Below are 19,660 nucleotides of genomic sequence, written 5' to 3'. Positions count from 1 at the left end.
CCCACTCTACTTTCCGCCTTTTCCTGCTTCCCCCTTTTAAAGGCCTTAAGTCTCTTGCAAAGGGCCACATGAGAGTTTCATCCTGTGTTTTCCCTTAGTCTTCCTTGTTTATTTGTTTGCCTTTATTGCTGGGACTCAGTGTTGCAAGACTCCAGTTTCCAGTGAACTTTTTTTTTTTTTGTAGAGGGTTAGAGACAGAAATGGAGGAATGGGAGAAAGAGGGAGAGAGAAACAGAAAGGAGAGACATCTGCACTGCTGCTGCACCACTCATGCAGCTTACCCCTGAAATTGGGACCCAGGGTATAAACCCAGATCCTCATGTATGATGCCTGTAAGTGGCCACCTGCCTCTTTTCTCTGCTTTTTAAGTCCCAGCAATGAGTGATAGATTTGATATTTGTTATTCTTCTTCTGGCTTATATCAGTTTTCATGATTCCCTCCTCTTCTATTCATGTTATTTAAAAAAAATCCTTTCTTAAAACTGAGTAATAGTCTACTGTGAATATGTACTCAAGACTTGCTTAACAATTCATTTCTCATTGCATCCTTGGGTTATTTCTAAATCCTACCCATTACAATTCATGCTTCAGTGAACATAAATATTCAAATGAATATTTCTGTGTCCTTTGAATATAGGTATTTAGGTGAGGGACTGCATGATAATCATATGGTGGTTATATTTTTAATGTTCTGAGTAATCTTTAGACTGTTTTCCACAGCAGTTGGGCCAATTTACATTCTCAAAACAGTGCAAAAGAGTTATTTTCCCCCACCTCACAGACCCTTATTTCTGTCCTTTTGATATATGACATTGTCACTGTCATGATAGATCTTTATTGTCTTGATTTACATTTTGCTGATAATCAGAGAACATTTTTTCAACTGTCTTCTGGCCATCTGACTCTCTTCATTGTGAAGACTATATTCATAACTTGTCTCTATTTTAATATAATTGTTCGTTTATTTTTTGCTGCTGAGCTTTGTGAGATATTTATATATTTTGGTTATTAGCCCTTTATCTGAAGTATATTATGCAAAGATGTACCATTCTGTATAGTATCTTTTGGCTTTAATGATTATTACTTTTGCTGTGTGGAACCTTTTTAGTTTGATGCAAGCTCATTGTTTTATTTTTATTTTTGTTTTCCTTGCTGTTTGGCTCAAGTCTCCAAAGGCATTAGGGTTCTAAAATAAGTTCATAAATGCTGTAAGAATATTGAATATTTCCCTTTGAATGGATCAAGTGTACAGTACATGAACTATAGGGCAACAGAGTTGTTAAGAGAGAGATCAGAACATCACTCTACTTTGGTATATGCAGTGCCAGGTATTAAGAAATAAAATGAATGAATGAGCTCAGTTAGCAACTGAGAATGGAAAAAAGGCAAGATAAATGTACTAGTTATTTGCAGTTTTGTGTAGTTGCTTAATGTGGCCCATGAATCAATCTCTTTTTAGTCCTAGCAGAGATAGAAAAAGCTGTTTTAAACAGATTACCAATCACCAAAATATGGAAACAAACCAATCTATTTTTAATATATTTTTACATTAAAATATTTTTATTAGTGATTTACACAAAACAATTTATGAGATATTCTCAGGTGGTGGTGGGAGAAGAGCAGGATAGCATAATGGTTATGAAAAGACTTTCATTCCTGAGGCTCCAAAGTCCTAGGTCCAATCCCCCACACCACCACAAGCCAGAACTGAACAGTACTCTGGTCTCTCTATATCATTCTCTTTCATTAAAAGGAATATATATATATATATATATTTTTTTTTCCCCTCAGAATTGAAATGTGACTTTCATTTCATTCTCTCTACTTGTATTTGTTCATACAACTCTCCCTTGAGCACTTTCTTTGAATCTGTGCTGGTTGTTTGCAAATAGACTACAATGTAATCCATGTCCTAAAGATACCCCTGATCTACAGCAAAAGAAAAAGGTCTGTCTTTCTCACATTATTTCCAACTTCCTCTTTGAGAAGGTAACAGGAGACAAATAGGCAAGAAGTTTGCACAAGATTCTACTGGAGGGTCCGGGTGGTGCTGCACCAATTTGAGCACAGATGCTACAATGCACATGGACATAGGTTCAATCCCCCAGTCCCCACTTGTAGGGGAAAGCTTCACAAGCAGTAAAGCAGTACTGTAGGCCTCTCTTTTTTTCTCTCTATCTCCCTCTTCCGTCTTGAATTCTGTCTCTATCAAATAAATAAAATAATGTTTAAGAAGATCCTACTAGAAAATGAACCTGAAGTATGATTACAAAGCACTGAAAAGGCAGGTCCAAGTGGTAGTGCACCTGGTTAAGTGCATATCACAGTGTGCAAAGACCCGGATTCAAGCCTTCTGTCTCCATATGCAGGGGAAAAGATTTGCAAGTGGTAAAGCAGTATTGCAGGTGTCTCTCTATCACCCCATTCTCTCTAGATTTCTGGCTGTCTCTATCCAATAAATAAATAAATAAATATAATTTAAAAATAAATAAAATAGAATCACTGAAAGGGCTAGCCACTTGGCTTGTTCACTTGGATACCATGCTGCTTTGTCATGTATGGAAGCCAGATTCAAGTCTCACCCCCACTACATTTATATACATATACATACACATACACATACACTTACACATACACATACACATACACATACACATACACATACACATACATATACACATACAAAGAAGGAGGAGGAGGAGGAGGAAGAAGAGAAGGAAGGATAGGGTATGGTGTATTGCACCAAAGTAAAGGACTGGGAAGGAGAGCAAAGAGGAGGATACAGGGGAGGTTTGGGAGTTCTGGTGCATGGTAAAAGGACTTAAAGTTAGGGATGAGAGTGTTTTGCAAACACTGAAGACAGTATGATGAGAAATTTTGCCCGTGTCAACAACTGTATGGGAAACCATTTATTTACTTATTTATTTTAATTTATTGGGGAATGAATGTTTTACAGTCAACAGTAAATACAATAGTTTGTACATGCATAACATTCCCCAGTTTTCCACATAACAATACAACCCTCATGAGGCCCTCTGCCATCATGTTCCAGGACCTGAACCCTCCCCCATCCCCAGCCTCCCCAGAATCTTTTACTTTGGTGCAATACACCAACTCCAATTGTTCTGCTTAGTGTTTTCCTTCTGATCTTGTTTTTCAAGTTCTGCCTATGAATGAAATCATGCCATATTTATTCTTCTGTTATCTCTCTTAATATGATTCCTTCAAACTCCATCCAAGGTAGGTTGAAGAAAATGAAAATGAAATAATTGTTTTTAAAACAGCTATATATACACAACAACTTGTGTTGTGTGTATAGACCACAACTTGCTCAGCCACACATCTGTTGTTGGACACCTGGGTTGCTTCAAAGTTTTGGATATTATGAATTGTGCTGCTATGAACACAAGTATACTCAGATCTTTTTGGATGGGTATGTTTGGTTCTTGAAGATATACTCCTGAGGAGAGGAATTGCAAGGTTATAGGGTAGGTTCACTTCTAGCCTTCTGAGAGTTCTCCAGACTGCGCTCCACAGGGGTTGGACCAATTGACATTCCCACCAGCAGTGCAGGAGGGTTCCTTTGTCCCCACAACCTCTCTAGCATTTGTTGCTGTTACCTTTTCTGATGTATGACATTCTCACAGGGGTGAAATGGTATCTCATTGTTGTCTTTATTTGCATTTCTCTATCAATGACTTGGAGCATTTTTTCATACATTTGCAGCCCCTTCAAATCTCTTCTATGGTGAATATTCTATTCATATCCTCTACCCATTTTTGGAGGGGATCATTTGTTTTCTTATTTTTGAGTTTGTCAATCTCTTTATATATTTTGATGATTAACATCTTTTCTGATGTATGGCATGTAAAGATCTTCTCGCACTCTGTGGGAGTTCTCTTTGTTTGGGTGGTGGTTTCTTATGCTGTGCAGAAGCTTTTTAATTTGTTGTAGTCCCATTGGATTATTTTTGTTTTAGTCTTCTTGTAATGAGATTCCTATCATTGAAAATGCCTTAAAAATTTAGGTGGAAAAGAATTCTGCCAATATTTTCCTCTAAGTATTCAATAATTTCTAGTCTAATATCCAAGTCCTTGATCCACAGGAACTTACTTTCCTGTTCTAGCCCAAGTGGTAGCAGCATTGGAGACCCACAGTTGTAACTTGGTGAGACTACAGTTCTCCTCCCTTCAGTAGTCTTTTTGTTGATGAAACTCAGACCAGTGGTGGTGTTTCAGCTGGCAGACTGTTGGATTGGTACCAGCTGCTCCTACGTAGGTATAGACTTTTAGCCCCAGGAATCTCTCCTTAAGTCTATGAGCCAGATATGTTTGCACTCACCTGTGGCGTGGTGGGTTCCTTGGTCTTATCTTGTTGCATTCTCAGATGATCCTCTTCACTATCCCTAGTTGAAACAGGAGAGCAAAATGCAGCCGCTACTATTCTTTAGCCATGCCTCTGGAAGTCTGTATGGTAAAGCATTAACTCTCTGCCATGACAAAAAAATTGCAAGAGACTTCTAAAAATAAGAGTTAGCATGACTTCGATGACCTGCATCTTGGCTTGTGTTTTTAAGTGAAAAATTACATCAAGAATGTGAATGTTACTAATGACTGTGTTCAGTGTTTGGAAGGAAATGATATTAGTTACATGACCCACGATGTTCGCTTCTGATTAATCTAGTTATGCAGAATTCAAAGTGACTACACAGGGGCATCTCTGCTGCATATTATCACCTTAAATGTAAGAAAAGATAGGAGAAGCAAAAGGATATAGATTTCTTTTGGTTTCTTTCCCCTTCCTTCCTTCCTTCCTTCCTTCCTTCCTTCCTTCCTTCCTTCCTTCCTTCCTTCCTTCCTAGATCACTGCTCACTTCTGGCTTAGGGTGGTGGTGTGTGTGTGTGTGTGTGGTGGTGGGGGGGGGTTGTTGAACCTGGGACCATGGTAGCCTCAAGCATGAATGTCTGTTTGTGTAACCATTATGCTATCTCCCTGACCTAAAACGATATAGATTTTGAAAGAAAATTGCATAGGGTTTGGAATGTGGAAGCAGAATGGTTTTTAAACATATCTAATTTTGAATTTTAATTTGTGGCAGTGAATCTTATAGTGACTTTTTTCTAAACTACTTTGACTGTACATGAGACTAAACTAATTTATCCATCTCCCTCTAGTACACTAATTATTTAATAGGTTCTAGTTTACTGAGTGGTGGACTTGAAAGTCTTAGACATTTTAACCTTGAGAAAAGGACTGGCAGTGATGAAAATCATGGCTTCTCAAAAAAATTTATGTAGAATTCTGAAAAGCTGTCAAATCTTGCATTTTCTTTTTTGTTTTAGTAATTTATTATTATTTTTATTTATTTATAGGGTAGGGACAGACAGAAATTGAGAGGGAAGTGTTGGATTGAGAGTAGGAGAGAGAGAGACAGAGAGATACCTACAGCACTGCTTCACCACTCTTGAAGCTTTCCTCCTGCAGGTGGGGACCGTGGACTCGAACCTGGGTCCTTGCGCATTGTAATAGGTGTGCTCAACCAGATGCGCCACCACCCGGCCCAAATCTTGCATTTTCTAAGTGGAGGTTCGTTTTCTCTTTTTCTCTTTCAGTCCCAGCAGAAGTGCATTGTGATCTTTGCCCTGGTGTGCTGCTTTGCCATTCTCGTTGCACTGATTTTTTCAGCTGTGGACATCATGGGAGAAGATGAGGATGGACTCTCAGAAAAAAATTGTCAAAATAAATGTCGGTAAGAGGTAACAAGCAAAAATTCTATTTTAGGGGGTGGACAAGTATTTCAAAGAGGGATAGTGGAGAGGAAATTCTCTTAAGTAAATGTAATCACCCAACTTGATCTTAGGTTATGCCTGTCACGTGCTGATGTTTGTATGAGATTTAAATTTAATTTATGATTTGACCATACTTTGTATGGCGTGGTGATAAAGTGACATTTTGTGGCCATCAGCACTTCTGAAAACTACTGAATATGAGGTTTTGGTTTATTCCAAGATGCATTTGGCAAAAATGAATCCCTCAGTGGTCAAAAGGCACTGTGCTCATTATATCAAGTGGAAATAAAGTCATACACATTCTCAGGAGATAAATTAGGAATAATATAAATAAATAAATCCAGTAGAAGACAAGGGAGACCTCAGTATGTTCCAGTGTAGCAGTTTCTTTCTAATCTAGAAGTTACTAAAGATTTGCCATTATATACATTATGTCAACTCAGAGATATCAAATGACATTTCTTTGACTGGCAGGACTCTCAAAAATGCTATTATTTTCATGAATCTTTTCATCCAACTTTTTCCTGAACTGCAATATTTTTCTTTTCAGGTAGATGAAATTACTGAGAGTGGGCAAATACATAAGGGGTCTATTTTTGCATCAATGTTCCTACAAGTTGAAGTGACACCACAACAGTGATTATAGATTAGACCTTCCAATGAATTTAAATTGCAGTTTTCCCTGTGAAAGTATTAGTTACATGTCTCTTTTTTCCTGTCTTAAAATTAACATCACTATGGTAATATGTATGTCATGTTTTAATCTGGAATATTTTACCTGATGACTGACTGTTGATTGTGTCCATGTGTGTGTGTGTGTGTGTGTGTACACACCTGCAAAAGGCAATTGGAAAAATTTTAGTTTTTGCTTTTAACCCATGAGACACTGTAGTCTAGTTATTAGGCAACAGTGTTATATATAGAATAAAGGATACAAGAGAAAAGTCAGTATACATTTTAGACTTACTCCTTTATGTTTTAAAGGATTTCCTATATATACTTATTTCCCATGTTTATTTTGGGGAATGAAAAAAAGTGCATTTGGAATATAATTAAAGCAATAAAACTGTGGAAGGTTGTCAAGACCAGAATATTCATCTAAATCAATATCTTATGTTAATCCTATTACAGGACAAATAAAAAGCTTTGTGAACAAGGGGCTGATGACTCATTTGTGTTCTGTGGGTGACTTTGGTACTCTCTCTAGGTATTTAAATGGTAAACTTTGGCACAAATTTATATAGGTCAAACCATAATAACTTCCTTAAGGCAAAATACCCAGAATATTTTGACACTTATGACCAGGTATTGGTAGTTTTTAATAAGAGAAAGTAGATAATTTAATCTGATTTTTGCTTTCAACTTATAGAACTATGATTTGGGTCTGGGCCTGTCTTTCCTCTCAACCAGTAACTAACTGAGCAGTGTTGGTTACTAATAAGTGATTCAGCACTGCTTGCCCTTCTATCTAGAACCTGTTCTACCAATTATAACTGTTCTCTTGTTTTATTTCCTCTGTGTAGTTGGAATCACTACCATGGTAGCTAGGTGCTACACTTACATGCAGCCACATCTTCAGAAATTGTACCCCCCCTCTAGAGTTCCTCCCATCCGTTCCCTGTTTTCCAAGTTTTATTTCTATTCTACACACTTGGTGATGCAATAGATTTGGCCAAATCCCCAGTGAACTGCTTTCCATTCAATCTGCTCTTCAGTTGACATCAAGAAATCTGGTTATTGGAGATGATGTGGATTTTCTTTCCTATCTCTTTCAAATTCTCCCTTCTCATTTCTCAGTCTTATAAAATGCCTGGTCTTTGGTTTTCCAGGAAGACTAGATTGGAGAGACTTTGCTCTCTCATTCTTGTTTTGTACACATCTAAATACATACTTCTGTTCTCTAACCAATTGCTACTGTGTTTGACTTGAACCTACAGGTCAGGTGTAGGAGTCTAAGTTGTGTCTTCTGCAAACAAAGGCAATTCTTTCTACCCAGAGCCATATATAGATTTAATGCAATCTCCATCAAGGTCCCCCCAATTCTTTTAAAAGAATAGAAAAAAAGCTACAGATGTTTATCTGGAACTAGAAAATACCTAGAATCACTAAAATAATCTTGACATAAAAAAGAACAGAACTAGAGGCATCATGCATCCAGATCTCAGATTATATCTTAAGACCATTGTAGTCAAAACTGCCTGGAGCTGGGACAAAAATCACACAGTGATCAATGAAATAGAATTGAGATCAAAGAAATAAGCCCTCATATCTGTATACATGAAATTTCTGGTAAGAGAGTCCAAAATATTAAATGGAGAAAGGAGAGTCTCTTAAAGAAATGCTGCTGGGAAAACGTGCAGAAGAATGAATCTGAACCACTATATTTCTTCACACAAAAGTAAACTCCAAATGAATCAGTGAGTTGGATGCCAGACCAGAAACTACGAAATAGAGGTAAATATTGGCAGAACTCTCTTCCATCTGAGTTTTATTGGCATTAATAATGATACAAATCCAATGGCAAGGAAGACTAAAATAAAAATAAACCAATCAACTGAACTACTTCAAATTAAAAAGCTTCTGCACAGCAAAAGAAACCACCACTCAAGCAAAGAGACAGTACATTCATCAGACAAAAGGCTAATAACCAAAATATATAAAGAGCTCACCAAACTCATCAACAAAAAAGCCAAATGACTCACATCCAAAAATGGGGAGATAATATAAACATAATATTCAACAAAGATATCCAAAAGACAAACAGACATATGAAAATATGTTCCATGTCATGGATTGTCAGAGAAATGCAAATAAAGATAATGAGACACCACTCACTCCTGTGAGAACATCATACACCAGAAAGGTTAGTAACAACATATGCTAAAGAGGTTGCTGGGGTAAAGGAATCCTCCTGCACTGCTGGTGAGAATGTAAATTGGTCCAACCCCTGTGGAGAGCAGTCTGGAGAGCTCTGAGAAGGCTAGAAATGGATAACCTATGACAAGGCAATTCCTCTCCTGGGGGTATATCCTAAGAAATCAAACACACTAACCACTATGTTCATGGCAACACGTTTTGTAATAGCCGAAACTTGGAAGCAACCTAGGTGTCCAATGACAGATGAGTGACTGAGAAAGTTGTGGTATATATACACAATAGAATACTAAGTAGCTATTCAGAGTAATGAATTCACCTTCTTCACCTCATCTTAAATGAAGCTTAAAGGAATCATAAGTGAGATACACCAGAAAGAGAATGAATATGGGGTGATCCCACTCATGGACAGAAGTTGAGAAAGAAGAACAGAAAGGGAAACAAAGTAGAACCTGAACACAGGCAATTGTTTTTTGTTTGTTTGTTTTACCTTTTTTAAAATTATTTTTTATTTAAGAAAGGATTAATTAACAAAACCATAGGGTAGGAGGGGTACAACTCCACATAATTCCCACCACCCAATCTCCATTTCCCACCCCCTCCCCTGATAGCTTTCCCATTCTCTATCCCTATGGGAGCATGGACCCAGTGTCATTGTGGGTTGCAGAAGGTAGAAGGTCTGGCTTCTGTAATTGCTTCCCCGCTGAACATGGGCGTTGACTGGTCAGTCCATACTCCCAGTCTGCCTCTCTCTTTCCCTAGTAGGGTGGGTCTCTGGGGAAGCAGAGCTCCAGGACACATTAGTGGGGTCTTCAGTCTAGGGAAGCCTGGCCGGCATCCTGATGACATCTGGAACCTGGTGACTGAAAAGAGAGTTAACATGCGAAGCCAAACAAATTGTTGAGCAATCATGGACCCAAAGCTTGGAATAGTGGAGAGGAGTGTTAGGGGGGTACTCACTGCAAACTCTAGTGTACTTCTGCTTTCAGGTATATATTTTGCAGTAGTTTACGGATACGTGTGAACATATGCTCTCTCTCACAGAAACTGGTGTATATCTAGGTTTTTGGACTTTGTAAGAAAGTGAACCACCTGAGATGAAATTAGAGTATACTATGAAAGGAAAGGTCTCACCCGTGTAATGAAGTTGAAGGGTTGTCATTCCACACGTGAAGTCTCAGGACACAGTCTGAAGTGAAGCATGTTGAGGTGGCAATCGTTCTGTTGGTTAGGTTGTGATCGGCAGATGCAATATTATTTGATATGGATTGGGAGAGGCATACGGGAAAGTGGGCCCTATCCAAGGGTTCCAGGACTGGGGGAAGTAGAGGCTCTATAGTGGAGATGTGAGGATCCTGCTGTCTCAGGGTTCAAAAAGACAATGGATAGTTAATGTTATCATCACATTATTTGGTAATTGGGTTAACTTTGAAAAGTCCTTTTGTTAGGGTTTGCTGTACAGTACCCAGTATCTTGTATATAGCTGTGCTATTGGATGCTTCTGATCTACTTGGTCTAGGCTTCTGAGAGAGTCCGCATATCAAATACACAGCCTATATATATTAAAAAGATTCAGTTTGTGTTTTGAAAAACTTTGAGACATACAATTGATTTTCCCCCTCTCATATTAATTAACTAGTGATTTATATGACTACATTTTACTAGGAGTGTACATAAACACCATTCCCACCACCAAAAGACTGTGACCCATCTCTCCCACCCACTCCCACCCCCGACTGGCCCAGGAAGCTGCATGTCTACCCCTCACCACAGGGTTTTTACTTTGGTGCCCTACTTACAATTTGGTCAGGTCCTGCTTTCAGTTTCCCTTTCAGATCTTCTTCCTCAACTTCTGTTGATGCGTGGGATCATCCCATACTCATCTTTATCTTTCTGACTTAGCTCACTTAACATAATTCCTTCTGGCTCTGTCCAAGATGGGTCAGAGAATGTGGGTTCATTGTTCTTGATAGCTGCATAGTATTCCACTGTGTATATATACCACAGCTTTCTCAGCCACTCATCTGTTGTTGGGCACCTGGGTTGCTTCCAGGTTTTAGCTATTATGAATTGTGCTGCTATGAACATAGGAGTACACACCTCTTTTTGGTTGGGTGTTATGGAGTCCTTGGGGTATAACCCCAGGAGAGGAATTACTGGATCATATGGAAGGTCCATGTCTAGCCTTCTGAGAGTTTTCCAGACTGCTCTCCAGAGAGGCTGGACCAATTTACATTCCCACCAGCAATGTAAAAGGGTTCCTCTGTCCCCACAACCTCTCCAGCATTTGTTGCTGCTGTCCTTTTTGATGTATGCCATTCTTACAGGAGTGAGGTAGTTTTTAGTGTTGTCTTAATTTGCATTTCTCTGACAATCAGTGACCTAGAGCAGTTTTTCATATGTTTGTTAGCCTTTTGGATCTCCTCTGTAGTGAACGTTTTGTTCATATCCTCTGCCCAATTTTGGATGGGGTCATTTGCTTTTTTGGTGCTAAGTTTGCTGAGCTCTTTGTATATTTTGGTGACTAGTTTCTTGTCTGATGTATGGCATGTGAAGATCTTCTCCCATTCTGTAAGGGGTCTCTTTGTTTAATAGTTTCTTTGGATGTGCAGAAGCTTTTCAATTTAATGTAGTCCCATTGATTTGTTTCTGCTTTAGTCTTCTTGCAATTGGGTTTGATTCATCGAAGATGTCTTTGAGGTATAGATGGTAAACTGTTTTACCAATGTTTTCCTCTAAGTATTTGATTATTTCTGGTCTGACATCCAGGTCTTTGATCTATTTGGAGTTGATTTTTGTTTCTGGTGAGATAAAGTGGTTCAATTTCATTCTTCTGCATGTTACAACCCAGTTTTCCCAGCAGCATTGATTGAAGAGAGTCTCCTTCTTCCACTTAATCCTTTGGGCCCCTTTATCAAAGATTAGATGTCCATAGATGTGGGGATTTATTTCTGGGCTTTCAATTCAGTTCCACTGGTCTGTGTGCCTATTTTTGTTCCAGTACCATGCTGTTTTGATGATGATGATGGCTTTATAATATAGTTTAAGGCCTGGAAGTGTGATGCCTCCATTTCTGTTTCTTTTCCTCAAGATAGTTTTGGCAATTCTAGGTGTTCTCAGCTTCCAGATAAATGATTGTAGTGTTTGTTCTATTCTCTTAAAGAAGCTTGGTGGAACTTTGATGGGTATTGCATTATATTTGTATATGGCTCTGGGGAGAATATTTATTTTGATGATATTTATTCTTCCAATCCATGAGCATGGGATATCTTTCCATTTCTTGGTATCGGTTTCTATTTCCTTGAGTAGCGATCCATAGTTTTCAGTACACAAGTCTTTCACTTCTTTCGTCAACTCTATTCCTAGGTATTTGATTGATTTTGCTTAAACAGTAAATGGGAGTGATTTCTGGATGTCTTCTTTCAGATTTAGTGTTTGCATAAAGAAACGCCACTGATTTTTGTACCTTGATTTTGTAGCCTGATACCTTACTATATTGCCTAATAACTTCCATTAGTTTCCTGCTGGATTCTTTAGGTTTTTCTATGTATACTATCATATCTTCTGCAAATAGTGAGAGCTTGACTTCTTTCCTTCCAATCTGTATCCCTTTGATTTCTTTCTCTTGCCTGATTGCTATGGCAAGAACTTCCAATACTATGTTGAAGAGTAATGGTGACAGTGGACAGCCCTGTCTAGTCCCCGATCTGAGGGGGAATGCTTTCAGCTTCTGTCCATTGAGTATGATGTTGGCTGTAGGTTTGCTATATATAGACTCCACTATCTTGAGAAATTTCCCATCTAGTCCCATATTTTGTAGAGTTCTGAGCATGAATGGGTGTTGGATTTTGTCAAAGGCTTTCTCTGCATCTATTGAGATAATCATGTGGTTTTTGGCTTTGTTTTTATTGATGTAGTGAATGACATTGATTGACTTACGGTTGTTGAGCCAGCCTTGCATTCCTGGGATGAATCCCACTTGGTCGTGATGAACAATCTTTTTGATATGCTGTTGTATCCGGTTGGCCAAGATCTTGTTTAATATTTTGGCATCTATGTTCATCAGAGATATTGGTCTGTAGTTTTCCTTTTTTGTTCTGTCCCTATCAGCTTTTGGTATCAGGTGATGTTGGCTTCATAGAAGGTGGAAGGGAGTATTCCTGTTTCTTCAATCTTATGGAAAAGCTTAAGAAGTATGGGTACTAACTGTTTCCTGAAAGTTTTGTAGAATTCATTTGTGAAGCCATCTGGTCCAGGACTTTTGTTGTTGGGGAGATTCTTAATAACGGTTTCAATTTCGTTGTCCGTGATTGGTGCATTTAGGTTTTGTAGTTCTTCTTGGTTCAGTTTTTGAAGGGCATATGTTTCTAGGAATTGTTCCATTTCTTCCAGATTCTCTAGCTTGGTGGCATATAGTTCTTCATAGAAGTTTCGCATGATGCTCTGGATTTCTGTGGTGTCAGTTGTGATATCTCCTCCATCGTTTACAATTCTATTAATTTGAGTCTTCTCTCTTTTTTTGTGAGTCTGGTTAGGTGTTTGTCAATTTTGTTTAATGCTTCAAAGAACCAACATTTGGCTTCATTGATCTTTTGTATGGTTCTTTTATTTTCGATGTTCTTTATTTCTGCTTTAATTTTAGTGATTTCTGTCCTTCTTGTTGCTTTAGGGTTCCTTTGTTCCTCTTCCTCTAAGTCCTTGAAGTGTGCAGTAAGGTCGTTCATTTGAGCTTTTTCTTGGTGTTTAATATGTGACTGTATGGCTATAAGTTTCCCTCTCAGTATTGCTTTAGCTGTGTCCCAAATATTTTTATAGGTTGTGTCTTCATTTTCATTTGTTTCCAGGAACATTTGAATTTCCTGATTGAGTGAGTCTCTGACCCAGTGGTTCTTAAGGAGTATGTTGTTTAGTTTCTAAATTCTGTGACTTTTAATAATTGTCTTTTTGTTGATAAATGTTAGTTTTACTCCACTGTGGTCTGAGAAGATACTTGGGATGATTTCAATACTCTTGAATTTATTGATGCTGTGTTTGTGGCCTAACATGTGTTCTATCCTTGAGTATGTGTTATGTGGATTTGAAAAGAAGGTGTATTCCAGTTTTTGGGGTGAAGGACTCTGAAAATGTCCATGAGGTCTAGTCTGTCAATATCTTCATTCAATTCTCTTGTATCTTTGTTGATTCTCTGCTTTGTTGATCTGTCTAAGTGTGAGAGTGGGGTGTTAAAATCTCCCACTATTATTGTATTACTATTGATGTATTTTTGAAATTCTTTCAGTAAATGCTTGACATATTTAGATGGTCCCTCATTGGGTACATAGATGTTAATAATTGTTAAGTCTTCTTGGCTGATTGACACTCTAATAATTAGGTAATGTCCTTGCCTATCTTTTATTACTTTATTTAATTTAAAATTTATCGTGTCTGAGATGAGAATGGCTGTACCTGCCCTTTTTTGTGGTCCGTTAGCCTGTATGATAGTTTTCCATCCTTTCACCTTAAGTCTGTGTTTATCTTCTTGTGGCAGATGGGATTCTTGTAAGCAGCATATGGTGGGTTATGTTTTCTGATCCATCCCTCCACTTTGTGCCTTTTGATGGGTGAGTTTAAGCCATTGACATTTATTGATATTATGGATTTAATGTATTGTAGTGCCATTGTTCAAAAAAGATTTTTGTTTGCTCTGATATATTGCAAGTATTATAGTGATGTTCTTGTTTATAAGAGGTGTTTTAGAACCTCTTTCAGGGCCGGTTTGGTGATGGTTGCCTCCTTTAACTGTTGTTTGTCTAAAAAGGTTTTGATCCCTCCATCTAGTTTGAATGAAAGTCTAGCAGGATATAGTATCCCTGGTTGAAACCCTTTTTCATTCAGGGCTCGATAGATATCTTGCCATTCTCTTCTGGCTTTCAGAGTTTGAGTCAAGTCTGCAGATAATCTTACGGGTTTTCCCCTGTATGTGACTTTTTGTTTCTCTCTTGCAGCCTTTAGGATCCTTTCTTTATCCTTACTCTTTCTCATTGTGACTATAATGTGTTTTGGTGTCTTCGGGTCTGGGTTGATTCTGTTTGGAACTCTCTGGGCCTCTTGAATCTTGATGTCCTTTCTGTTATTCAGGTCTGGGAAGTTTTCTTGTATAATTTCCTCTAGATCGTTTCCTTCCCCTTTCTTTCTTCCTCTGGCATGCCAATTATATGAATGTTACTTCTTTTGAGATTATCCCATATGTCTCTGTTGTTGTTTTCAGTGTCTCTCAATCTCTTTTTAAGCTCTTTCACCTCTTTCTTAGTTTTCTGTAACTCATCCTCTGTCTGACTAATTCTGTTTTCTGCTTCTGTTAGTCTGCTTTCCCTTGCCTCAGCTTCTTTCTTCATTACAGCTATTTCAGCTTTCAGTTCTCTAATTGCCTCAAGATAATCAGTATTTTCCTTGGGGGTCTCAACTGATGTTTCCCTAATACTGCCATTCTGTTCCTCCAATGTTGTTTTCATTTCTGTGATTAATAAGTTTATTATTGCTTGCATACTTTTCTTATCTATGGTTATTCTGGCTGATTTGTAGTTTCTTCTGGGCTCTTTTCTTCATTCATTCGAGTAGCAGTTTTATTTGTTTTTGATCTACCCATTTTTTTTATTTATGTGTTTCTTAATTTTATGCTTTGTTGTTCCTCAGTTGTTGTGTCTTGAGTACAAGCAACACTGTACTAAATACCTTTATGACAATTGCACTCACCAACCTCAGGAATCACAATAGCAACTGAAGCAAGTATTGAAGCAGTTTAATCACTACCAGTTAGCCAAACAATGTCTCCAGTCCGTGGAAAAATAGCAACCAAGTCCACGTGAAGAAGGAAGAGAAAAGAAAGAGATAGCAAGAATAAACAGTTATGCAAAACTACTATCCACTGTATATTCTAGGGGTAACGAGAGGAGAAAGGGAAGTAGAGCAGAGATACACACATAGAGAGTCCACTCTGAGTCAGATTTCTTCCCCAAAATAATTCACAAATTCAGAAAGGCAAAGAAGAAGGAAGGAAGAAGTGTATGACAAGATAAAAAAAGAGAGAGAGAAAAAAGAAAAAAGATAAGAAAAAGAGCTGTAATTAAAGTGCAGTGAAAGGAAAGTTTTTTTAATTACTTTATTTTTAATTTAATTTAATTTTAATTTTTTTTAATTAGCTAGGAGGAGGAAGAAGGGGAGAGTCTATAGAGGAGGTAGGAGTAATGAGACAATTTCCTCTCACAATAGATAAGATGCCCACTATCCTAGCAATGAAAGATACCCTAAGAGTTAATTCTGATCAAACTAAAGGGGGGGGGTGGAAGATATATGCCTTTATATACTATTAATAATAAAATAGAGCAGGGTAAAAAACCCTGTCCCAGATTGCCTCAAGCCTCCTGAGCAGAGGCAGTTGATTGTTAAGAAAAAAAAAAAAACCCTCAGGACTAGACAAGGATATCAGGAATAGACAGTTATGCAAATCTACTATCAATTGTATATTCTACATGTAGCTAGAGGAGGAAGGGAAGTTGAGCAGTGATACACACACAGAGAGTCCACTCTGAGTTAGGTTTCTTCCCCCAAATAATTACCAAACATGTATCAGTGAATTCAGAAAGCTAAAGGATTAAGGAAGAAAGGATGACAAGAATGAGAAAAAAAAAGAGAGAGAGAAAAAAGAAAAAGATAAGAAAAAAAACAGTAATAAAAGAGCGGTGAAAGGAGTTTATTTATTTATTTATTTTTTATTATTTAATTAGCTATGCAGGGGGGAGGGAGAGTTTTTAATTTATTTATTTTTTATTATTTAATTAGCTATGTGGGGGGGGTAGGGAGGGAGGAGAGGGGAGCTGCCTGAGCAGAGGCAGCTGGTTGGCTACTTAGAAAGAAAAAAGGCCAAAGGTTTCAGAAGGGAATAGACTTGGAATGAATGATATCCCCTGGTGGGACAGGAATCTTGGTAAAGAAAGAAGCTCAGTAGGGCAGCCTGCTATGAGCTGGTCCCCAGGGACTGGTTATGGGGGGGGGGTGGAGGGGGTGCACTTTGGGAATAATAATTTAAAAGAAAATTTTTTTCACTTTCTTTTTGCTCTATTTTTTTAACCCAAGTTAAGTTATAATCACCTCCTTGGTGTTACCGCTAGGACCCCTTATTGACTGGCCTACTAAAGGCATAAAATCCTACCGTTTCCCGTCGATGTGGTTAGAGTTCAAGCCACTAGCAGCTTCTCAGTCCGCCATCTTCTAGGAATCCTCTCTCTTGGTGTCTCTTACCTTCTACCTGGATGAAAGAAATAAATGACCACCGGGAGCAGTAGAATCATACGGGCTCCATGCCCTAGCAATAGTCCTGTTGGCAATACATATATAGATACATACATACACACATACACACATACATACATACATACATACATATATACATACATACTTATTTTGTGGACCAAGGAAATAGCACCATAGCAGTGCTTCATGCCTGAAATTATAAGCCCCAGGGTTAATTCTTGTTACCATCATATACTAGAGTTGAGCAGTACTCAGGTAAAAAAAAATACTTTGAGTAAGGACACACACCAGCCATGACTTTAATGTAGACAAACTACCTTAATACTCATAACTTCCATGAAGTACCCTATGATTCCAATTATTTCACTCCCCATCCTTCAGTAAGTACTGATGGATAGTTTAATTTTTTATTTTTATTTCTGCCATCTTAGGAAGACATATTTTCCCCCTGGGGCATTAGCTCTCATTCTTTGGCCAAATAATACACCTTTATTATTATTGTTGTTGTTGTTATTGTTATTATTTTGCTTTCCCTTGGGTTCGTTTATTTAAATTTTACTTCAAAATCTTGATTAGGACAGCAGTGACCTTGTACCTCTGTGTAGTTCCATTTTCCAGTGGCATTTGGTGGAACAATTTATTGCCCTAACATCTTCTCTTGATTACTGTCATTTTAATTCATGAAATTTTAATACATCTGCCACTACCTCTTCACCAATAACAGTATATTCACTTTCTAACTACCAGAATTTTTTCCTACCCTCTTTGTGCCTGGTTAACACACTTCAAAACCAGCCTTCTTTTCATTTTCATTACCATTAATAACTCTGGAGTTAGTTTATTGCACCAAAGTAAAAGACTCTGGTGTGGGTGGGGGAAGAGTTCAGGTCCTGGAACAGGATTGCAGAGGACCTAATGGGGATTATAGTGTATGGAAAACTGAAAATGTTATACATTTACAAACTATATTATATTTACTGTTGACTGTAAAACATTAATCCCCCAATAAAGAAAAAAAATTAAAAAATTGAAACATGTAGCATGACTTCCCTACATGTAAACCAAATAGAACTGGAGGGAAAAATAGACAAATCCACAACCATAGGGAGATATCTTCTTACTTATCTCACTCAATAATTCATAGAACAAGACTAAACAAAAAAAAATCAATAGAGATAACAATTTATGAACAAACAGCGTCTTAAAATTTCAAGCTTGTTTCTGAAATGAACCATGTTGAGCCACAGAGCAAGTTTCAAAGATTAGAAATCAGCAAAGTTCAAAGACTGGAGATCCCCCATCAACTGTTGAAGTGTAGAAAGCCATATTTTAAAAATAATTAGGAGACACCCAGATGTATTGAAATGAAGCAATCCACATCTAAATAACAGACATCAACAAAACAATAATGATAATAAATCTAAAGTCCACTTCCCAAGGCCCCAGGCTGTTCTTTTTTACATTGATTGATTTATTATTATGTTTAATGAGAGAGATACAGAAAGACAGTGTAAGACCAGAGCTCTGGTTTATGGTGGTGCTGGGACTTGAACCTGGGACCTTGGCCTGAGGTGTGAAAGTCATTTGCATAACCATTATGCTCTCTGGAGCCCTCCTAGCCTGTTTTTTTTTTTTTTTAAGATTTTAGTTATTGATTGATGAGAAAAATAGGAGGAGAGAAAGAATCAGACATCACTCTGGTACATGTGCTGCTGAGGCTTGAACTCAGGACCTCACGCTTGAGAGTCAAACATTTTATCCACTGTGCCACCTCCTGGACCACCCTCCTAGCCTGTTTTTAACCAGTTCTGCCCAGCACTTCTAGTTTACCTTTGCTTTCTATTCCATTTAACATGAACCTAACATAGTGAGTGATTATGGTTTTTGAAATCAGAAAAAAATGTGGGTTCAGATTTTAATAAATTCAGATTTTATCTGAACCCTGTAAACATTAGCAAGAAAGCATTAGCTAATGCTAACTGGCAATATTGTCACCTGTTTTGGGAACACCAAAGGACTAAACAGGGAGTTAGAATGAAGTTAAGAAGTTAGTTGTGTTAATGCATTGTGGTCAGAACTACAGTAGAATCGTCAGAAGGGGGGCCAGGTGATAGCACAGTAGGTTAAACGTACATGGTGTGAAGCACGGGGATCTGTGTGAGGATCCCCGTTCGAGCCCTGGCTCCCCACCTGTAGGGAGGTCACTTCGCAAGCAATGAAGCAGTTCTGCAGGTGTCTATCTTTTTCTTTCCTCTCTGTCTTCCCCTCCTCTCTTGATTTCTCAATTTCTCTCTGTCCTGTCCAACAACAGCAATAACAAGAACAATGATAAACAACAAGGGCAACAAAAGGGAAAAAATGGCCTCCAGGAGCAGTGGATTCGTAGTGCAGGCAGGGAGCCCCAGCAATAACCCTGGAGGCAGAAAGAAAGAAGGAAGGAAGGAAGGAAGGAAGGAAGGAAGGAAGGAAGGAAGGAAGGAAGGAAGGAAGGAAGGAAGGGAGAGAAAGAAAAGAAATGGCAAAATGTGGGGAACTGACTTATCATAGTAAAAAAGTAACCTGTCCTTGAACTACACCCACCCCAAGTAGGTTATAAAGACTACTTTAGTTTTGTTTCCCTTAAAAATGATAAACTAGGTGTTTGAAGGAAAATGATTCAGCTAGCAGAGTATAGGGTTTGCATGCCTGAGATCCCACATCCATACCCA

At 38.0% G+C, this 19,660-nt stretch overlaps 1 protein-coding gene across 3 annotated transcripts in view; it reads left to right on the top strand.

The window, feature by feature from the left end:
• PLD5 (phospholipase D family member 5) overlaps positions 1–19,660 on the top strand; it is a 484,123-nt gene that overhangs the window by 199,375 nt on the left and 265,088 nt on the right. For 2 of the 3 annotated variants that reach the window (XM_007535606.2, XM_060192042.1), the window contains exon 2: positions 5,613–5,749. In XM_007535606.2, coding sequence (XP_007535668.1) covers positions 5,613–5,749 — 137 coding nt within the window. Of the gene's footprint in view, positions 1–5,612; positions 5,757–19,660 lie in introns of all 3 variants that reach the window. The other variant, XM_007535607.2, reaches the window with a different exon arrangement.

The sequence above is a fragment of the Erinaceus europaeus genome, chromosome 6 (genome assembly GCF_950295315.1).
Source record: "Erinaceus europaeus chromosome 6, mEriEur2.1, whole genome shotgun sequence".
NCBI lineage: Eukaryota > Metazoa > Chordata > Mammalia > Eulipotyphla > Erinaceidae > Erinaceus > Erinaceus europaeus.
The sequence above is the reverse complement of the archived record's forward strand: the minus strand, read 5'-3'. Positions and strand labels throughout refer to the sequence as shown.